Source organism: Bufo gargarizans, chromosome 1, assembly GCF_014858855.1.
Source record: "Bufo gargarizans isolate SCDJY-AF-19 chromosome 1, ASM1485885v1, whole genome shotgun sequence".
NCBI classification, from domain to species: domain Eukaryota; kingdom Metazoa; phylum Chordata; class Amphibia; order Anura; family Bufonidae; genus Bufo; species Bufo gargarizans.
In genome coordinates, this window is record NC_058080.1 from 752,312,024 (window position 1) to 752,334,572 (window position 22,549).

At 45.9% G+C, this 22,549-nt stretch overlaps 1 protein-coding gene and 1 long non-coding RNA gene across 2 annotated transcripts; both read left to right on the plus strand.

Moving 5' to 3' along the window:
• Window positions 1-1,374: 1,374 nt before the first annotated feature.
• Window positions 1,375-15,107, plus strand: LOC122925157. Its single transcript, XR_006387540.1, has 5 exons — window positions 1,375-1,413; window positions 3,845-3,916; window positions 14,540-14,668; window positions 14,799-14,975; window positions 15,059-15,107. It is a non-coding gene; the product is annotated as an uncharacterized LOC122925157 (long non-coding RNA).
• A 26-nt stretch (window positions 15,108-15,133) lies between these two features.
• LOC122925107 (gastrula zinc finger protein XlCGF57.1-like) lies at window positions 15,134-22,306 on the plus strand. Its single transcript, XM_044276625.1, has 4 exons — window positions 15,134-15,182; window positions 16,115-16,179; window positions 16,640-16,778; window positions 19,727-22,306. Exons 1-4 carry the CDS (start codon window positions 15,149-15,151, stop codon window positions 21,250-21,252), a joined length of 1,764 nt encoding a protein of 587 aa, XP_044132560.1. The 5' UTR covers window positions 15,134-15,148; the 3' UTR covers window positions 21,253-22,306.
• The last annotated feature ends 243 nt before the right edge of the window (window positions 22,307-22,549 follow it).

Genomic DNA, 22,549 nt, shown 5'->3' on the forward strand with positions numbered 1-22,549 from the left:
TCCGTTTTCACATGTTTTTCCGGATCCGGCGGAATTGCCCGCCGGATTCAAACAACGCTAGTTTGCAAGTACCCTAAGGGCTCATGCACACGACAGTATTTTGTGTTCAGTTTATACTGTCCGTTTTTTTAGTTCAGTATGCGGTACATATACTGAACCATTCATTTCAATGGTTCAGCAAAAAAAACTGAAGTGTCTCCGTGTGCATTCCGTTTCAGTTTTTCCGTACCATGAAAAGATAGAACATGTCCTATTCTTGTCCGCAAATCATGGTGCTTGGCTCCATTCAAGTCAATGGGTCCGCAAAAAAACGGAACACATACTTAAATGCATCCGTATGTCTTCCGTATCTGTTCTGTTTTTGTGGAACCATCCATTGAAAATGTTATGCCCAGCCCAAATTTTTTCTATGTAATTACTGTATACTGTATATGGCATATGGAAAAACGGAAACACAAAAACGGATCCATAAAAAACGGACTGCAAAACACTGAAAAAGCCATACGGTCGTGTGCATTAACCCTCAGAGTGACCAAAAGATGTTGGCAAGTAATGGCAGAAGCAGGCAATAGGGATCCTCCTCAATTCTGGGTGTGGCGTGTATACGTGTTTCCAGAAAAGCTGGGTGGCTGTATAGTTTTAGTGATATCATACAGAGGTGGCTTGTAGCTGAGAGCATTATTGCGTCCGTAAATCATTCATTAGAATGGTAATGGGTGTGGCTTTGAGTAGCTGTTCTGAACGTGTGACGTTGTCGTGGAGAAGAATTTGATGGATGTTCAGCAGAGCTGTGTGTGAAGTCTGTGCTCCAAGAATATGGGTGCGCCTAAGGCTGGGTTCACACCTGAGCGTTTTACAGCGCGTTCCTACGCGCTGTAAAACGCTCAAGGAGAAACCAATGATTCCCTATGGGAATCATTTTTTCCCCAATTATTCCCCATTTGGAATCTTTCCATCTTCCCACTACATAGCATGCAATATAAAATTCATAGAAAGTATAACTTTTCCAACAAAAAAAAAACAACAAAAAACCCTCATACGGTGATGTGAAAGGAAAAATAATAAAGTAATGGATCCAGGAAGACTAGGAGTAAAAAAGGAAAACACTACACCCACAGGACATTTCACACAGAAAAAAAAAAGATACATGGATATTGCACATACAGCTCTGCTGCACACACACATACAGCACAGCTACATGTACGTTACACACAGCGCTCTGTTGAGGACATCACACACGCACACACAGCTCTGCTGTATACATCCTGGATCTAAGGTCAGCTCATCCAACACAGCAGTGTTCTGTAAATGAGCTGGTCATGTGATTCCTGACTCCTCCCACACACATGACTGATCACATGACTATGACATCATCCCAGGTCCTGTCACCACACGGCTCCTCAACAGTTGGAGGTAGGAGAGTAGTCACTCAGGATGATTGGGGCAGATTTATTATATTACGGGGTTGTTGGGGGCGACACAAATTATCCTCAAAAATCTCAAAACAATTTAATATGGACAATGATGTCTGTATGACTTCAGTGTTGTATCCGTTTCTTATTTTTCGGTGCTGCGGAGCAGACATACGGATGCGGACAGCACGCGGTATCCTGTCTGCAATTTTCTGCCGACCCATTGAAATGAATGGTTTCGCATCCAATCCGCAAAAAATGCAGATCGCATGTGGACCAAAAATCTGTTCGTGTGAATGGGTCCTTATAGTTGGTGGCAACCGTACACCTGCAGTCACCCAGGCGGGCGCCTGTCAATGAAGCGGCTTCTATAATTAGACTTCAATAATTTTATGGCTGAAATTCCAGATTTTTCTTGTGCCCCAGTAGTTATAATGCCCTCTGAAGCATCCCAGTAGATATAATGTGCCCCAATGAAGTGCCCTCAGTAGGTATTATGTCCCCCTGTAGTGCCCTCAGTAGGTATTAGGCCCCCCTGTAGTGCCCTCAGTAGGTATTAGGCCCCCCTGTAGTGCCCTCAGTAGGTATTAGGCCCCCCTGTAGTGCCCTCAGTAGGTATTAGGCCCCCCTGTAGTGCCCTCAGTAGGTATTAGGCCCCCCTGTAGTGCCCTCAGTAGGTATTAGGCCCCCCAGTAGTGCCCTCAGTAGGTATTAGGCCCCCCTGTAGTGCCCTCAGTAGGTATTAGGCCCCCCAGTAGTGCCCTCAGTAGGTATTAGGCCCCCCTGTAGTGCCCTCAGTAGGTATTAGGCCCCCAGTAGTGCCCTCAGTAGGTATCAGGCCCCCCTGTAGTGCCCTCAGTAGGTATCAGGCCCCCCTGTAGTGCCCTCAGTAGGTATTATGCCCCTATAGTGTCCTCAATCAGTATAATGCCCTCATTAGGTATTATGTCCCCCTGTAATGCCCTCAGTACATGTAATGATCCCTTTAGTGCCCTAAGTATGTATAATGCCCCCTGTAGTGCATTCAGTGGGTATAATGACCCCTGTATTACAGTGCACCCATGTAGTGCCCTCAGTATGTATAATGTGCCCCTCTGTAGCGCCCTCAGTATGTATAATGCCCCCCTTTAGTGCATTCAGTGGGTATAATGACCCCTGTATTACTGTGCACCGATGTAGTGCCCTAAGTGTGTATAATGTTCCCTCAGTAGGTATTATGTCCCTTTGTAATGCCCTCAGTAAGTATAATGCCCCCTGTATTATAGTGCACCCCTGTAGTGTCCTAAATATGCATAATTTCCTCCCTTGAAGTTGCCTCACTAAGTATAATGTCCCCTGTAGTGCCCCCAGTATTATAGGCACCCTTAATAGTTGTAGTGCCTCCTGTAGGCATTATACCTACAGGGGTAGATTCACTGCATCTGCAGTACAGGTCATACAGTGCCATGCAGTAGGGCTAAAATAAGAAAAGCAAAATATAATTTCTCAAAAGTCTGAAACCTCTTCCCCCCCGTGGGAGAATTTAAGTTTTTTTTGTTTTTGCTGCTCCCCAAATAACAGAATGAGCACTGTCTTCCTGTAAAATAAACTACAAGTCTTCCTGTAAAATATAATTAAGTAAAACGTAAAAAAAAGTTATAAATTTGGTACCACCGTAATCATAACATACAAAATACAGTTAAAGGGGTTGTCCAGCATAAGAAAAACATGGCTGCTTTTTTCTAAAAAACAGCACCACTCCTGTCCACATACTGTGTCTGGCATCGTGAAGTGAATGGGGCTGAGTTGCAATACCACACATAACCTGTGGACAGGGGTGGCGCTGTTCTTGTTAGAAAGCAGCCATGTTTTTCTCATTTTAGACAACCCCTTTAAAGGGGTTGTCCAGTTATTACTTTTAAGTCTCATGTTGCCTACAGTGACGAGTCTTGCAAGAATTGCATTATGATGATTTTTTTTTTCCCTTACCGGGCAAGCGCTGTGCTCACGGTCTAATGATGTTGTGGGCACTTCGGGGATCACATGCCATACATAGGGCACATGATCCTAGCCAACAACCCACAATGTACGGGGGTTGAGCCTGCACAGTTAGGCAGTTTCGAGCGCAGACAGCTCCTGAGGCTGCCTTACTGCGCAGGCACAACCTGCAAACAATGTGTCCTGGAACTGGGCTAGGATCACGTGCCCAACGTATAGCGCGTGATACCGGAATTGGCCGCAGCATAATTAGACTTGGGGGGCGCAGCGCTTGCCTGGTATTGTAAAAAATGCATCCGCAATGCAGTTCTTGTAAGACACACCACTGTGAGCGAGATGAGAATAAAAAAAACATACTGTACATTGACCACCATAGAATCAATATTAAAAATGGGAGGTGGTAAAAAAAATTGTATTTTTCTGCCATAACTTTTATAAAAAAGTTTATTTTACAGGTCTCAATGAGATTTAAACCCCGGGCCTTCTCTACAGTAAACAGCTGCCTTACGCACTCCTCTGCTGTGAAGGTAGGATATTTTATGCCTTATTGTATAAATTTTTTTTTTTTTATTAAATATCACAAAACTGTATTTTGCGAACATTATTTATGGTGATTAGTAAACAGTATAAATAAAAATGGGGGGTTTACATAATTTGCCTGTATGAAGCCCTAGATCCAAGCCTGCTGGAAAAAAAAAACACCCTAAGGCCTCTTGCACACGACCATATGTATTTTGCGGTCCGCAAAAAATACTAATGACGTCCGTGTGCATTCCGTATTTTGCGGAAACAGAACAGCTGGCCCCTGATAGAACCGTCCTATCCTTGTCCGTGATGTGGACAATAATAGGACTTGTTTCATATATGTTTTTTTGCGGCACAGACATACGGAAACAGAATGCAAACAGAGTAACTTCCGTATTTTTTTCCGGACCCGTTAAAATAAATGGTTCCGCAAAAAAAAAATGAACGGACACGGAAAGAAAATACGTTTGTGTGCATGAGCCCTAAGCCACAGCATCTTTGCCGACATCACGTCTACAGGGCAGGGTCCAGAAGAATGAGCAGAACACCACTGATGATGATGTGCATGCAGAGCAGGGCCTTACAAGCTTTGCCAAGCCTCCGATGTAGATGTGATGTTATCGGGAGAGGAAAATGTCGCTGACCAGGATAGAGCGCAGAAAAACGGGGCATTACAGATAAACCATCACTATTAGTAAATGACGGCATACAGTATGTTGTTTCCGGTTAATTCATGCTGAAGATTTCTAAGGGTGCTTTCACACTTGCAGCAGAGGAATCTGGCAGGCAGTTCGGTCTCCGGAACTGCTTGCCGGTTCCGGCAAGACGTATGCCAACTGATTGCTTTTTAAAGGGAACCTGTCGCCAGGATTTTTTGCATAGAGCTGGGGACATGGGCTGCTAGATGGCCACTAGCACATCTGCAATATCCAGTCCCCATAGCTCTCTGCGCTTTTATTGTGTTAAAAAACTGTTTTGATCAATATGCAAATGACCTGATATGAGTCCTGGAGCGCCGAAATCTCGCGATGCGCGAGCTAGCGCATGCGCAGTGTCGGCATCATGTTCATTCCCTGGGCTGGCATCAGCACAGGGAACGAACTGCGCATGCGCTAGCTCGCGCATCGCGAGATTTCGGCGCTCCAGCTGTGTGACGTCAGCCAGCAAGGAGGAGATTCGGAGGACGCGGGGCGGTGCTGGGCCCCTTTCCGCTTGACTCATCTCCGGATACAGGACTCATATCAGGTCATTAGCATATCGATCAAAACAGTTTTTTAACACAATAAAAGCGCAGAGAGCTATGGGGACTGGATATTGCAGATGTGCTAGTGGCCTTCTAGCAGCCCATGTCCCCAGCTCTATGCGCAAAATCCTGGTGACAGGTTCCCTTTAAGACTGATCAGGATCCTGATCCATCTCACAAATGCATTGCAAGAACGGATCTGTCTGTCCGTTTAGATTTTTTTTGTCTGAGCATGCGCAGACCGGAAGGACAGATCCGGCATTCCGGTATTTTGAATGCACTAATACATTCCTATGGAAAAAAATGCCGGATCCAGCATTCAGGCAAGTCTTTAGTTTTTTGGGCCGGAGATAAATCCGTACCATGCTGCGGTTTTATCTCTGTCCTGATCAGTCAAAATGACTGAAGACATCCTGATGCATCCTGAACGGATTGTTGCATTGGGATAAAACTGATCAGTTCTTTTCTGGTATAGAGCCCCTAGGACGGAACGCTATGCCGGAAAATAAAAACGCAAGTGTGAAAAATCGGAATACCCTTATCGTCAGACCTTGTTCGACCTACTTTCTTTTTGTCTCTGGCTTTTTTTTTGCCGGACAGAATAGCATGGTAGACTGCGCTATCCTGTGTCTCAAAAAGCTGGAAACAAACGGAAACCAAGTCAAACTTGGTAGTGGAACGCTAAGATGGCGCATGCTATCCTTTTTCCTTATACAATTGATACAATTTTTAGAGCAAATCGTTTTTTATTGAATTTTCAAAATTTCTCAGACAAAGAACAGAACAAACTGTCACAGTACTCCAGTAAACATGGTATCGCAGTACCAAAACACAAATCTGATAGAGCGTAGACATGCCGGCAGAACAGCAATACAATTACTGTTTCATACACATTAATTACAATAGCAGAGCATTACAAACTGACAGAATGACTAATACTCTTTGACCACCGAAGAAAGCGTTTAAGGGGGGGGGAGTACTGAGAATGCGATCCCCTTGAGATCCTCCAGCTCCTTATGCTGCTTCCCCATGTTAGATAGATCATCTTATGTGCGGGAAATAGCTGCACATGAGGAGGAGAACCAAACCTGCCATTTAGCTACAAATTTAGGGTGCGTATGGTTCTTATAAGCCATCATTTTTTCATAAACGCAAGTGGTATTGAGCAGATCCACGATCTCTTGAAGTTTAGGAATGGTAGAGGATTTCCAGTACCTGGTTAGGAGCAGTTTTCGTGGACAGGAGAATGAGCGCTACAACATGACGAATGCTGGCTAGAAGGTCTGTAATGCCGAGAAATAATAAGGCATGGGCTGGGGCGGGAGAGAAGGATCGTCCAGTGATTGTATTTAAAAGGGTGTGACTATTCTTCCAATACTGAGTTATCAAAGGGCAGGACCAAAGTATATGGAACAGAGTTCCTCTACCACCGCAGCCCCGCCAGCACAGCTGGGAAGATTGGTACAATTTTTAAAAACATGTTTTATATACAGTACAGACCAAAAGTTTGGACACACCTTCTCATTCAAAGAGTTTTCTTTATTTTCATGACTATGAAAATTGTAGATTCACACTGAAGGCATCAAAACTATGAATTAACACATGTGGAATTATATACATAACAAAAAAGTGTGAAACAGCTGAAAATATGTCATATTCTAGGTTCTTCAAAGTAGCCACCTTTTGCTTTTGTCATGGTCTTACCTTCTCATTGTTCTCCTTCGTTTGACATGTGCTGGCGGCCATCTTGGTTTCTGGGTTTCTTGTAGCCTCCCACCCTGCGGCTCCTCCTTCCCACTGGGAGGAGCTGGATGCCTAGCTCATATATATAGAAGGTCTGTGGCTTCAGTTCCTTGCTTGGTCCTCCTGTGTGCACATGCTTCAAAGACTGTTGCTGCTTCTGGTTCCTGATCCTGGCCTCGTCTGACTACCCCGTTGGTTCCTGATCCAGGCTTCGTCTGACTACCCCGTTGGTTCCTGATCCAGGCTTCGTCTGACTACCCCGTTGGTTCCTGATCCTGGCTTCGTCTGACTACCCTCCTGGTTCCTGACCTCCGTCTACGCAAGACCCTGCTTCGGTTTAGCCATCCGTTTGGACTTTAGCTACGGCTTGATTTTCAATAAAGCCTTCTTATTTCCACCTATCTCTTGTTGTACGTCTGGTTCATGGTTCCATGACATTAGGACCAAGCCATGAATTCTGACGGTACAGGGCCATCCTCGCTACCTACGCTGGTTGCCAGACTTGATCAGCAGGATCACCTGTTGGGTCGGTTCGCTGTGGCGTTACAAACCATGCTTGAACGCACGGCTCATTTAGCTTCCGTTGCCGATGGGTCGGTTGTCGCTCCTGGGCCCGCTCCTACTGCCGCTCCGGTTGTTGCGCCAGAGTCTACCCCGACACCTGTTGCTGCGCCTGCGGTGTTTCGGGGTATGACCGGTTCTGCCCCCCTTCCACAGCGCTTTGGGGGAGAGCCAACTCAGTGCCGAGGTTTCCTTAACCAGGTGGCCATTTATTTCGAGTTGCTGCCACATGCCTTTCCTACTGAGAGATCAAAGGTGGGCTTCTTGATCTCGCTGCTCTCGGACAAGGCCTTGGCCTGGGCCAGCCCTTTATGGGAGAACAACAATCCGGTGGTTGCCGAGTTTTCCGGTTTTGTTGCTTCTCTTCGGAAGGTATTCGATGTGCCGGCTCGTGCTGCCTCTGCTGCGAAGCTCCTTATGTCCATCAGACAGGGTTCACGATCCGTAGCTGAATACGCCATTGAGTTTCGTACCCTGGCAGCAGAGGTGGGCTGGAATAATGAGGCTCTGGTCGCTGCTTTCTCTCATGGTCTCTCGGATGCCTTGAAGGATGAGGTTGCAGCCAAGGACCTACCAGTGGAGCTCGAGTCCCTTATTTCTTTCCTGATTTTGATTGACACCAGACTCAGGGAGAGACCTTCCTTTAAGGAGAGCCTGCGGAGGCCTTCTAACAGATTGGCGCCTACGTTTGCTGTCCCACCCGTGCCTCCCTCTCCTCCCACGCCTCCTGGGGATGACTGGTCTGGGGGTGAACCCATGCAGCTGGGGTTTGCTCGCCTGTCCGAGGGGGAGAGGGTACTCCGGAGACGCGAGGGCCGATGCATGTACTGTGGTCTCGGTGGGCATTTTCGGTTGGCATGCCCGAACCGTCCGGGAAACGCTCGCACCTGAGATCCTGTCGGGGGCAGATCTTGGGTGGAGTCTCCTCGTCCCCGGTTTCCCGTGTTGACAAACCACTGATTACTGTTGTCCTCTCCTGGGTCGGGGGCTCGGTGACGACCCAGGCGTTGGTGGACTCTGGTGCTGGTGGTTTGTTCATTGATAGTGTGTTCGCTGCCGCCAATTCCATTCCTCTGCAGCCTCGAGGTTCCCCACTGGCCCTTGAGGCGATAGACGGCAGACCCCTTCTGCCGCCACACGTGACTCAGGAGACCCTTCCAGTGGGGATGGCCATTGGTGCCGTTCACAGAGAGTCGGTCTGTCTCCAGGTTATTTCGTCTCCACACTACTCGGTGGTCTTGGGGTACCCCTGGCTCCAGAAGCATAATCCGACTTTCGATTGGAGATCGGCCGAGATCCTCTCGTGGTCACCGCAGTGTGGGGCTAGTTGCATCCATGGGCCTGTCAAGTTGCTGTGTACTTCCTCGGACTCTCTGTTGCCTCCTGAATACGAGGAGTACCGGGATGTATTCGATAAGGTGCGTGCGGTTGCCCTACCTCCGCACCGCCCATACGATTGTGCCATAGAGTTACAATCTGGTGCCATTCCTCCTCGTTGCAAAGTCTATCCACTGTCGGTAGCGGAGAATCAGGCCATGGAGGAGTACGTGAGGGAGGCGCTTTCACGCGGACACATTCGCAAATCCTCGTCCCCGGCAGGGGCTGGATTTTTCTTTGTGAAAAAGAAGGGCGGTGAGTTGAGGCCTTGCATCGACTACAGGGGTCTCAATCGCATCACGATCAAGAACGCCTACCCGATACCCTTGATTTCCGAGCTGTTCGATCGCCTCAAAGGGGCCACGGTCTTTACCAAACTCGACCTGAGGGCGGCATATAACCTGGTAAGGATCAAGGCGGGCGATGAGTGGAAGACCGCGTTTAACACCAGGACCGGTCATTATGAATCCTTGGTTATGCCCTTTGGGTTGTGCAATGCGCCCGCAGTCTTCCAGGAATTCATCAACGATGTTTTCCGTGACCTGTTGCAGCAGTGTGTGGTGGTCTATTTGGATGACATCTTGGTATATTCTGCATCCATGGAGGCCCACATTCTGGATGTCAGACGAGTGTTGCAACGCTTACGAGAGAACAAGCTGTTCGGTAAGCTTGAGAAATGCGAATTTCACCGATCCCAGGTAACCTTCTTAGGTTACATCATTTCCGCTGAGGGGTTCTCCATGGATCCTGAGAAGGTTTCGGCTGTCTTACAGTGGCCCCAGCCCAGTGGGCTTCGTGCCCTGCAGCGCTTTTTGGGCTTCGCCAATTATTATCGGAAGTTCATCAGGGACTTTTCCATGCTAGCCAAGCCTCTCACGGATCTGACCAGGAAGGGCAGTAATCCTCAGGTCTGGCCGCTCGAGGCCATCCGAGCTTTTGAGGCTCTAAAGTCCGCCTTTGTGTCGGCTCCGATTCTGTCGCATCCCAACCCTGGGTTGCCTTTTGTCCTCGAGGTGGACGCGTCTGAGACGGGAGTAGGCGCCCTCCTGTCTCAGCGTAGAACACCAGAGGGTCCTCTGCTTCCTTGTGGGTTTTACTCCCGGAAACTGTGTTCCGCGGAGTGCAACTATCAGATTGGTGACAGGGAGTTATTGGCCATCGTGCAGGCCCTTAAAGAATGGAGGCACTTGCTCGAGGGCTCGGTGGTTCCGGTTCTCATCCTGACGGACCACAAGAATCTGACCTACCTCTCTGAGGCCAAGAGATTGACACCACGTCAGGCCAGATGGGCTCTGTTCTTGTCACGTTTTAATTACGTGGTCTCCTACCTACCCGGCTCCAAGAACATCAGAGCGGATGCCTTATCACGGCAGTACTCCGAGCTGTCCGGGGAGGAGTCGATTCCGACTACGGTCATACCCCCGAATCAGATCCTGGCCGCTATTCGCACCAGCCTGACCTCTCCTCTGGGTGAGCAGATTTTGGCGGCTCAATCTGGTGCTCCCTCTGGGAGACCCAACGGCAGATGTTTTGTGCCTGAGGAGTTGCGCACTCGGTTGTTGCGAACCTACCATAACTCCAAGGCCGCGGGGCACCCTGGAAAGAATCAGCTGTCCTGGGCGGTTTCACGTCTGTTCTGGTGGCCTTCTCTACGTTCCGACATCGCCGCATATGTAGCGGCATGCTCCGTTTGTGCCCAGAGTAAGTCCCCTCGGCACCTTCCGTTGGGCCTTTTGCAACCCATAGCCACCGGGGAGCGTCCATGGTCACACCTGGGGATGGATTTCATTGTGGACCTCCCTGCATCCCGAGGCCATACGGTCATTCTCATGATTGTGGATCGGTTTTCCAAAATGTGCCACTGTGTTCCTCTCAAGAAGTTACCCTCTGCACAAGAGTTGGCCTCGATTTTTGCCAGGGAGGTCTTCCGGTTGCACGGTTTGCCCAAGGAGATTGTGTCGGATCGGGGGAGTCAGTTTGTGTCCAGGTTCTGGCGCGCCTTTTGCTCCCAGTTGGGGATTCATCTCTCTTTCTCCTCGGCCTACCACCCTCAGTCCAATGGGGCCGCAGAACGATCCAATCAGGCCTTGGAGCAATTCCTTCGTTGCTATGTCTCCGATCACCAAGACAATTGGGTTGACCTCCTGCCTTGGGCTGAGTTTGCCAGGAACACGGCGGTGAACTCTTCCTCTGGGACGTCTCCCTTCATGGCCAATTATGGGTTCCAACCTGCTGTGTTACCGGAGGTATTCTCTCCCCAGGATACTCCGGCTGTGGAGGATCACCTTTCCGTCCTACGTACTTCTTGGGTACAGATCCAGAGGTCCCTTGAGGTCTCTGCGCAACGCCAGAGACTCCAGGCTAATCGCAGACGAGCGCCCGCTCCTTCCTACCAGGTCGGAGACCGTGTATGGTTGTCCACCCGCAACCTCAACCTTCGAGTGCCCACTCCCAAGCTGGCGCCTCGCTTTGTTGGTCCCTTCCGAGTGCTTCACAGGGTAAACCCGGTAGCCTATGCCCTTGCGCTTCCTCCTGGCATGCGGATCTCCAACGTGTTTCATGTCTCCCTGTTGAAACCATTGGTGTGTAATCGTTTCACTTCCTCGGTTCCTCGGCCCCGTCCGGTCCAAGTGGGCAATCGTGAGGAATATGAGGTGAGCAATATCCTGGACTCACGCCTGGTCCGCGGTCGGTTGCAGTTTTTGGTCCATTGGCGTGGTTATGGTCCAGAGGAGCGTTCCTGGGTTCCCTCCGCAGATGTCCATGCTCCTGCGTTGCTCCGAGCCTTCCACGCACGCTTCCCTCTGAAACCGTTCCTTACTCCGCGGAGGAGGGGCCCTTGAGGGGGAGGTACTGTCATGGTCTTACCTTCTCATTGTTCTCCTTCGTTTGACATGTGCTGGCGGCCATCTTGGTTTCTGGGTTTCTTGTAGCCTCCCACCCTGCGGCTCCTCCTTCCCACTGGGAGGAGCTGGATGCCTAGCTCATATATATAGAAGGTCTGTGGCTTCAGTTCCTTGCTTGGTCCTCCTGTGTGCACATGCTTCAAAGACTGTTGCTGCTTCTGGTTCCTGATCCTGGCCTCGTCTGACTACCCCGTTGGTTCCTGATCCTGGCTTCGTCTGACTACCCCGTTGGTTCCTGATCCAGGCTTCGTCTGACTACCCCGTTGGTTCCTGATCCTGGCTTCGTCTGACTACCCTCCTGGTTCCTGACCTCCGTCTACGCAAGACCCTGCTTCGGTTTAGCCATCCGTTTGGACTTTAGCTACGGCTTGATTTTCAATAAAGCCTTCTTATTTCCACCTATCTCTTGTTGTACGTCTGGTTCATGGTTCCATGACAGCTTTGATTACTGCTTTGCACACTCTTGGCATTCTCTTGATGAGAAATGGTCTTCCAACAGTCTTGAAGGAGTTCCCAGAGATGCTTAGCACTTGTTGGCCCTTTTGCCTTCACTCTGCGGTCCAGCTCACCCCAAACCATCTCGATTGGGTTCAGGTCCGGTGACTGTGGAGGCCAGGTCATCTGGCGCAGCACCCCATCACTCTCCTTCATGGTCAAATAGCCCTTACACAGCCTGGAGGTGTGTTTGGGGTCATTGTCCTGTTGAAAAATAAATTATGGTCCAACTAAAACGCAAACCGGATGGAATAGCATGCTGCTGCAAGATGCTGTGGTAGCCATGCTGGTTCAGTATGCCTTCAATTTTGAATAAATCCCCAACAGTGTCACCAGCAAAGCCCCCCCACACCATCACACCTCCTCCTCCATGCTTCACGGTGGGAACCAGGCATGTAGAGTCCATCCGTTCACCTTTTCTGCGTCGCACAAAGACACGGTGGTTGGAACCAAAGATCTCAAATTTGGACGCATCAGACCAAAGCACAGATTTCCACTGGTCTAATGTCCATTCCTTGTGTTCTTTAGCCCAAAAAAGTCTCTTCTGCTTGTTGCCTGTGCTTAGCAGTGGTTTCCTAGCAGATATTCTACCATGAAGGCCTGATTCACACAGTCTCCTCTTAACAGTTGTTCTAGAGATGTGTCTGCTGCTAGAACTCTGTGTGGCATTGACCTGGTCTCTAATCTGAGCTGCTGTTAACCTGCGATGTCTGAGGCTGGTGACTCGGATGAACTTATCCTCCGCAGCAGAGGTGACTCTTGGTCTTCCTTTCCTGGGGCGCTCCGCATGTGAGACAGTTTCTTTGTAGCGCTTGATGGTTTTTGTGACTGCACTTGGGGACACTTTCAAAGTTTTCCCAATTTTTCGGACTGACTGACCTTCATTTCTTAAAGTAATGATGGCCACTCGTTTTTCTTTACTTAGCTGCTTTTTTCTTGCCATAATACAAATTCTAACAGTCTATTCAGTAGGACTATCAGCTGTGTATCCACCTGACTTCTCCACAACGCAACTGATGGTCCCAACCCCATTTATAAGGCAAGAAATCCCACTTATTAAACCTGACAGGGCACACCTGTGAAGTGAAGACCATTTCAGGTGACTACCTCTTGAAGCTCATCAAGAGAATGCCAAGAGTGTGCAAAGCAGTAATCAAAGCAAAAGGTGGCTACTTTGAAGAACCTAGAATATGACATATTTTCAGTTGTTTCACACTTTTTTGTTATGTATATAATTCCACATGTGTTAATTCATAGTTTTGATGCCTTCAGTGTGAATCTACAATTTTCATAGTCATGAAAATAAAGAAAACTCTTTGAATGAGAAGGTGTGTCCAAACTTTTGGTCTGTACTGTAGGTATAGGAGGATAAGCTGTTAACACCTTACGCTCTATGCCTTGGTTTAGCCTAAGACAGTCGTATTATGGCTCTGAGGATCCACCGCTGCATCAGTGTTGTAACAATAGGTTTTGTTAGTGGATCTGAATATACCACATATACAGTATATATTGTCCCATACCATGGTGTAAACATGTAAGGCTACTTTCACACCTGCGACGTGTATTGAATTCTCCGAATCCGGCACTTGCCATTTGCAACTACAATGCCACTCGCCCCATGGGCTCCGGATCTCGTGCCGCAGGTTTGAAAGTAGCCTAAGATGGGTGAGAGGCGTGCAGTTGATTGGCACAGGGCTAGGATACTCATTTAGAGTCCTGAGCCACTTTGCCCACTTTCCACCAGCTTTGGCTTCTAGTATTGGATCGCTAACATTTACAGTGAATTCCTGCACCCAAATCCTACCCATGCTCTATGAAACATCACCGGTCTTGAGCAGAGCGCAATGTGTCCCTGCTCAGTGGTGAAAAAGTTAGGAGTTTTGCACTGTAAAAAACTTGTGGGCCGATCCAAGAACACTGGTGGTTCAAGACTGGTGCGCGCTCTAATCTGCGACTTCAGTAAGCCATAGAAGTGGATAAAGACAACGTCCCTCAGCGTCTCCGTCAGCTGAATGTGTATTAAATCCCCTACAACTCCAGCGCTGATACCCCCTGTCCCCTCTCTGTTCACATTACTGCAGCATTGTGTACATTGTAGCCTATGATGGTTTACAGCAGTCACGTGCCGTACACACTGGCATCAGTAGCCGTCATGTCAAGGTGTGATCTGCTTTGTCCTCAGACACGGAGGAGCTCCTAAAATTTTTCTACTAATTATCTACAGTAAATGTCTTTTTAAATGGGGTTTGTGTGTTTTTTTTACATTGTTTCATCTTCTTTCCATTCAATTTTCAATATAGGATCCTCTCATGTGATCTTTTCGATATAAAAGAATCTTCCTGATTTACCTGATGGATAGAGCCCAGGGCAAGATGGCAGAGAGGATACTAAATCTCACCCTAGAGATACTCTTCCAACTTACTGGAGAGGTGAGAGATTCTGATGATGTCACATTACATCATTCTTATCTATGGTAATAACAGATGGACATGGCTGTAGAGGTGATGGACTCTGGAAATGTCAGTAGTGATATTTATTACTGTGTCTCCCCATATCCAGGATTACACAGTGGTGAAGAAGACCTCTAGCGAGCACTGTCAGGCTCCTGTATCTGAAGGATGGGGAAGAACCCGGAGCCCAATCACTGGGCCTCTACCTCACTCCCTAAAACACAAAATCAATGAGCAGAAGATCCTAGAACTCGCCCACAAGATGGTGGAGCTGCTGACTGGAGAGGTGACACTGCTGGGAATGCTGGGACATTATACAGTAACAGCACTGGAGGGGTCTGGGTGATGACAGTGTCATTGTGTTGTCAGATTCCTATAAGGTGTCAGGATGTCACTGTCTATTTCTCCATGGAGGAGTGGGAGTATGTAGAAGGACACAAGGATCTGTACAAGGAGGTCATGATGGAGGAGCACCAGCCTCTTATATCACAAGGTAATAGACAGGACTGAATATGCATGTCCTTTAACCCCTTCAGCAACAAGCTTATTTTGGCATTCAAAATTGCAGGAATTTGTTGTTTCAGAGCTGCCACATTCAGAAAGCCATGACTTTATTTTTCCATTTGTGTAGCTGTATGAAGATTTGTTTTTTTTATGGGAAGACTATATTAATTATTTGCAACATTTTGAGGTCCATGTAAGGCTAGTTTCACATACGCAGCGAGAGATCCGGCAGGCTGTTGCGGCTAGTTTTTATGCCACCACATTTTAAGAACCATAACTTAAAAAAAAAATTCTGTCTATGTAGATATTTGTTTTAAAAAAATCACTTTGGGTACATATGAAAAATGTTTATACAAACAACATTTTATTTTGCATTCTTTGGTTGACACAAAGTGTTAACTCATTATACTGGTCGTGACGATTGCTGTAATAGCACATATTTGTATTTTTTAACACTTTCAAAATTAAACTACTTTTTATGGAAAACAATTTCCTCTGTTAAGTTTTTTTTATAATCTTTATATAACTTTAATTATTTTTGAGTCTGTTGTAGGAGACTTCACAATGCGATCTTTTCATCACTTATGTCTCAGTAGTAAATAGTCTCTTATGCTGTGCCTTTGTCATGGCCTAATAGGCATATAAACATGGCAGACCTGGGGCCCATGTAAGGCCACAGTTGACCTCCAGGGTACAGGTGAGATGATAGAAGTAGTCCGTCCCTCTGTAACCACCTAGATGCCATGAGTACTATTGACTACATTGAGATTTTAGCTGTATATAAAAAATGCCTCCTGCCGCTGTCAACATGGCAAAGCTCCGGCGCCCATACCATCCATGTAACTTTATGTCCATTTGTGTGAGGGGATTATTTATCTGTATGTAAAGAATGAATTCAGTCACTGTATGTGTCTCCTATAGGAAGATCCAGTAAGAGAAGAACACCAGAGAGATGTCCCAGTCCTCTTCTTCCTCAGGATCATCAGGTAGATGGAGATATTCTCCTATGGTCTGTAGAAGGCTGTGAAGTCCTTATGTTCTATCTTGTTTTATCCCATAGTATTATATGTTTTATATCTGTGTAATGAGAGAAGTGGGGATGACGGGGTTAAAGCTGACCATAGACATTAGATGTCACCTATGTCATATCACATCTTGTCTGGAATAAGGAACCAAGAAGTTGGATATCTACCAATCTGATCCTTTATTTTCCTAGAGACAGGTGGTGTCTGGCAGAAGCTGATCTCCCTCCACCGAAACAACCTGTACCATGTCTAGCTAAGCCGAATATACATGTGTATGAGGTTATTGTCACTTTCGTCATTATATAATATCCATGTCCAGCTTCTAGTAGACCTATTTGTTGGTCTTCTACTTAAAACATTGACGCTCCAAGAACATAACTGCGCCACCCATTTGCTAACTTTTACAATATTTGTTTTACAGCTTTTGAATTGGGACATTCCTACGAAGACAGAGACATATGTGAGGGGTGATGACCAGTATAAGGAGAAAATTCCGGCAGAGACATATGTGAGGGGTGATGCCCAGTGTAAGGAGGCATTTCCTACAGATACCCACACAGGTGCGTAGTTACCACTGAATAAAGCAGAGAAGAGTCACTGTTTCTACTCGTACAGCAAGTAGAGGTATCTTGGTTGCATGTTTAAGCTTTTGGATTGCTCTCAGATCTACTATTAAGGGTGTATTAGTAACGAGTGTTCGTAGTGTCACACTGCTGCCGATTACCCGATGAATGAGAAAACGACCGTTTATCAAGCAATTGGAATCTTTCAACAGGTTTAAAAATCCTTGTTTGTCGGTGGCAGATTGTGCTGTGTAATCCCAACCTGCTGCTGCCAAACAATGATTCAGCATGGGGACGAGCAAATGCATAGTGATTGCTCCTTCCCATACCGTGAAGGAGATGCCTGCAAGTAATAGCAGCAGTCTCATCCACTGACGAGAAGGCGATTGCCGGGAAGGAACGATTCCTTCCAGACAATTGCCTGCTGTGTAATACATCCTTTAGATTATAATCTGTTTTGCCATCACTTTTTTACGGGCCTTTTTACGATCAATCACAATCATTGCCTGGTGTAAACATGGCCAGCAATCAACTGACAAACGATTATTCGCTCACTTGTCGTTAACATCTTTTATGCTGACCTAAAAATCATTTTTGGTCAGCAGTAAATCTACGAGTGTGAACAGGCATCTGCATTGTTGGTGGTGAACGATCGTGCAAATGATCATAATTATGAAAAAACAAACAATTCTTGTGACCTACAAATGGGCAAGTAAAGATGCACCCATCAACTTGCTTAATTTAACAGTCCACGAAGAGGGATAATTAAAAATTGGCTACACGATTTGCAGTTTATTTGAACATTTTTATATAGTATTCTGGGAATTTTTTGGGGCTAGTATAACTATCAATATTCTACCAGTGTCTTTTGGATTCATCTTAGCTCTGTTGTAGCCATACTTTTTGAACCTGTTCCTTATGGATACCTGGTCGTGTGATCTGAAATCTGACCACCAGTCCAGTGCACACTTTTCTGTCTAGACTAGGTGGTCAGTCTCTCTTGTTCGTTGCATCATCAACTATCAAGACCCTCCTGCCAGCTCTCAGACCCCTCCACACCTATCTCCACCCTTCTTTCTTTCTGTATGCCCCTGTGTAGCTGAAGATATAATGTCTCTCTTATATAAAGGACGATGGGTGCAATGATGTAACTGGCGAGTCAATACTATAATTCGTTGCAGAATTATAAAACTCTCATTAGTCAAACCAACACACTGTCTATGCTATCTGTGTACAGAATCTCCAGTATACACTACTCACAAAAAGTAAGGGATATTTGGCTTTCGGGTGAAATTTATGGAAAACATAAAAATATCCCGCTCCGGTTATATTATATCAAGAAAGTAGGGCATTTAAGTAGAAGCAGCATGGTGATTTCCTCATCTAAAACAATTTATTGAAACAAAAGCCAACACCAGTGGTGGGTATACCGCCACAAAATGTCAGTGTCTCAATAACTCAATTACAGCTTGACAACAATGTCTAATGCTGTTCACATGTCGACATATTGTCTGCTGAGGCATGACATCCCACTCTTCTTGAAGGGCGGCCCTCAGGTCATTGAGGTTCTGGGGTATAGAGTTACGAGCCTCTACACGGCAACTCTGCTGATCCCAAAGGTTTTCAATGGGATTCAGGTCTGGAGAAGGTGTAGGCCACTCCATTTGAGGTCCCCCAGTCTCCAGCAGCCGTTCTCTAATAATGCGACCATTATGAGCTGACGCATTGTCGCCCATGAAGATGAAATTAGACCTGTGTTCATGCAGAGGCACAATGACTGGATTAATGATATTCTTCAAGTAGTATGGGCTTGTCACTGGACCATTCACAAAGTGTTGGACAGTTCTGTATTGACTAGACACACCTGCCCTCACTGTAACACCACCACCAAAGGCTTATCTGGTCCCTCATCCAGCGTAGATGCTCCTTCACCCATGCAAGACGATGACTTGTGTATCTGGTGGTGTGGTCAGGTACCCCTGCAGGTCGTCTAGCACGCAGACAATGCTGATGTAAACGGTTTTGAATGATCTGACATAACACTTGGGTGCTTCTCACCTTCCTTAAAAGTGCCTGTAGTTGTGTGGCATTCATCATTCAGTTCTGCAGGGCATTGTTCACAATGAAGCGGTCTTAGTTTTGGAATGTTGTCAAAGGACGTCCACATGCCTTTCTGTGACTCTTCCAGTCTCTCTGTATCTCTGATGCAACCTGCTCATGACACTCTGACACTCTAAGCTCAGTACCACTTCTGGCTGAGAGCATCCCGCTTGAAGCCTCGCAATGGTGAGGTACTGTTCATCAATTGTTAGGTGTCGTGTTGGTCTCATGATTAGGAGGAATGTTTAAATACCAATTCTAATTGAACCGGGAACTTTTTTGGGCAATTCATGGATCAAACACCTGTTGTGAATTTTGCAGTTAAGCTCCTTGTTCTCCTTGAGAACAGCAAGTTGTGTAGAAAGTTCTGAAACATTGAAGTTGGACACGTGCATTCAGAAGTTTAGAGGTCACATTAAGTTCACCTGTAAAGGTTAGAGTGGATTTTAGTTTCATCCTGAAATTTCACCCACAAGCCAAATAGCCCTAACTTTTTGTGAGTATTGCATGTGATGCCCCTTTCACATTGCTCTCCTCCTGCTTGTAAGACCTGATTGGGGACAGCAGTTCTACCCGTGACTGATCTGTCACTTGCTGACCTTAGTGTGATAAGACCCGTCTCATGAGGGCAGCATTAGTAGAACTATATCAAAAGGGAATAAGGATTTAAGATGGCAAACAGCCTATAAATGACACAGACTCAAACAGGTCTACAAAAGAATCACTACATTAGTCTGTAATAATAGCCATTATACAGCACAAATAGGCAAAATAAAAATCTGGTGTGCTTCTTTAATTAAAAAAAAACATAATAAAATGAATACAATCTGATTTATTCTTGGCAGATGACTGTACCCGGAGCTCAAAGGGGCATCTGATATCTTCGGAGTTTAAAGCAGATGATCGTGGTGTGACGCAAGAACATGCCGTTTTCTCAGATACACCCTCAGCGCTTCACAGTAAAGATCAATCATCTGATCCTCCTAAACATCTATCTTCTGAGTCACCTCAGACTGAAAGACAGAATAGGCATAGCAATGGGGAGAAGCCATTTTCATGCTCAGAATGTGGTAAATGTTATACTCACAAATCAGATCTTATTAGACATCAGAGAGTTCACACAGGAGAGAAGTCGTTTTCATGCTCAGAATGTGGGAAATGTTTTACAGATAGATCAAATCTTATTTCACATGAGAGAATTCATACAGGAGAGAAGAGATTTTCATGTTCGGAATGTGGGAAAAGTTATACTCGGAAATCACAAGTTGTTATACATCAGAGAAGTCACACAGGAGAGAAGCCGTTTTCATGCCTAGAATGTGGGAAATGTTTTACCAGGAAATCAGAGCTTCTTGAACATCAAACATTTCACACAGGAGAGAAGCCATATTCATGTTCTGAATGTAAAAAAGCTTATAGTACTAAATCACTACTTGCTAAACATCAGAGAACTCACACGGGGGAGAAGCCATTTTCCTGTTCAGAATGTGGCAAATGTTTCACCCAGCAATCACATATTGTTAGACATCAAAGAATTCACACAGGTGAGAAGCCATTTTCTTGTTCAGTATGTGGGAAATGTTTTACCGTGAAAATACGTTTTCTTGAACATCAAAGAATTCATACAGGAGAGAAGCCATATTTATGTTCAGAATGTGGGAAAGGTTATAGAATGAAATCACATCTTGTTATACATCAGAGAACTCACACGGGGGAGAAGCCATTCTCTTGTTCAGAATGTGGGAAATGTTTCAGCCAGCAAATACATCTTGTTAGGCATCAAAGAATTCACACGGGAGAGAAGCCATTTTCATGTTCAGAATGTGGTAAAGGCTTTACGTTGAAAATGAATTTTCTTGAACATCAAAGAACTCACACAGGAGAGAAGCCGTATTCATGTTCAGAATGTGGGAAATGTTATAGTCTTAAAGCAATACTTGTTAAACATCAGAGAACTCACACAGGGGAGAAGCCATTTTCTTGTTTAGAATGTGGGAAATGTTTCACCCAGCAATCAAACCTTATTGCACATCAAAAAATTCACACAGGAGAAAAGTCCTTTTCATGTTCAGAATGTGGTAAAAGTTTTAGCCAGAAATCACATCTTGTTAAACATCAGAGAAGTCACACAGGAGAGAAACCATTTTCATGTTCAGAATGTGGAAAATGTTTTACCCAGAAATCACATCTTGTTAAACATTTGAGAACTCACACAGGGGAGAAGCCATTTTCATGTTTGGAATGTGGGAAACATTTTAAAGTTAAATCAAGTCTTGTTACACATCAGAGAAGTCACAAGGGTGATGATGTGGCCAAGCATGTGAGAGGACACATGGTGGAGAGCTCGTTCTCAGAATCCAGCAAATATTAGAGGCATCCTGCTGCCTGTAACCATCCTCCTTTTGCAACTTTACTTTACTCCTAGGATCGGGTGTGGCCCATAAAAACAGAGGAAGGTCCGGAGAAGGATCTGCATGTGAAGGGCCCTGCCACACAACAACAGTCTTCAGTGTGGACAAGGCTGCTGAGGTAGCCACAAAAGTAACGTGGTGTGTAGCAAGAGAGGACTGTGGCACTATTGGTGATCTGCTGTTAAAAACAAGATGGACGCCAGGACTCGAGACCACTAACCTCAGTAGGCATCTCAGCTAAGTGTCTAACCCTGTGAGCTACCTATTATCCCTGAGGAGAATATTCCTTCTTACTAATGAAGTCAGTGATCCCACATTGAAAGATGATTTTGCAGCAGTGAATCAACGCAACATGGCCTTGTCTTCTCTAAACATGCTAATGGGGTCTCCTAAACAGGATGTGAATATAATTAGACACAATTTACAGAAAGTTCCTGAACACATTAGGGGGCGGGTGAGCGATCTTGAGGCCTGGGTTCTTCATGAAATGTGTTATCAATAACCTTAATGCCATTGCTGCTAAGTTAGATGAAAGGATAGAGAACAAGATGCAGTGCAACAGCATCAGACTGATTGGGGTGCCTGAGAAATTGGAGGGCCGTGACCCCAGTCACTTTTTTGAAAAATGGTTGCTGGACACTTTTGGAAGAGATGCTGACTCCTTTATTTGCAGTTGAGCGTGCTCACAGAATATGAACCCGCCCGCTACCTCCTGCTAACCCCCCTGAGTCGGTTCTTGCATTATAGAGATCAGGACATTATTGTGCAAAAGGCACGTGAAACAGTTCAACTTTTCATTGATGGTGGAAATATATTGGTTTCCCACTTCTTCAGCAGAAGTTCAATGCAGAAGGGCTCAGTATTCAGACACAAAATGACTGCGAGACTTCAAGCACCTTACTGTATGTTCTACCCTGCCACTGCTATCTGCGATCAGGAATGTATTATTTCATGTGCAGTAAAGGAGAATGGGGTGTCAATAAAAATGTTTCGCCGTCAGGTTCTTTCCTTTCGACCTTTGCTTTTTGTTTGTTATTGTTGTCTTTTTGTATTCAAAAAAGTTTTTCGAAATATGATCTAATAAATAAAATAAAAACACAGGAGAGAAGCTGTTTTGATGCCTAAAACGTGTGAAATGTTTTACAGATGAAGCACTTCTGGTTAGACATCAGCGAATTCACACAGTTGAGAAGCCATTTCCACATTCACAATGTGAAAAATGTTTTTCCGAGAAATCACGTCTTGCTGAACATCAAC

Excerpts from the sequence above, each read along its gene's own strand:
- LOC122925107 (XM_044276625.1), top strand. The coding sequence starts at position 15,149 with ATGATGGAGGAGCACCAGCCTCTTATATCACAAG. Across the intron at positions 15,183-16,114 it reads CCAGCCTCTTATATCACAAG|GAAGATCCAGTAAGAGAAGA; the intron begins GTAATAGACAGG and ends TGTCTCCTATAG. Across the intron at positions 16,180-16,639 it reads TTCTTCCTCAGGATCATCAG|CTTTTGAATTGGGACATTCC; the intron begins GTAGATGGAGAT and ends TTTGTTTTACAG.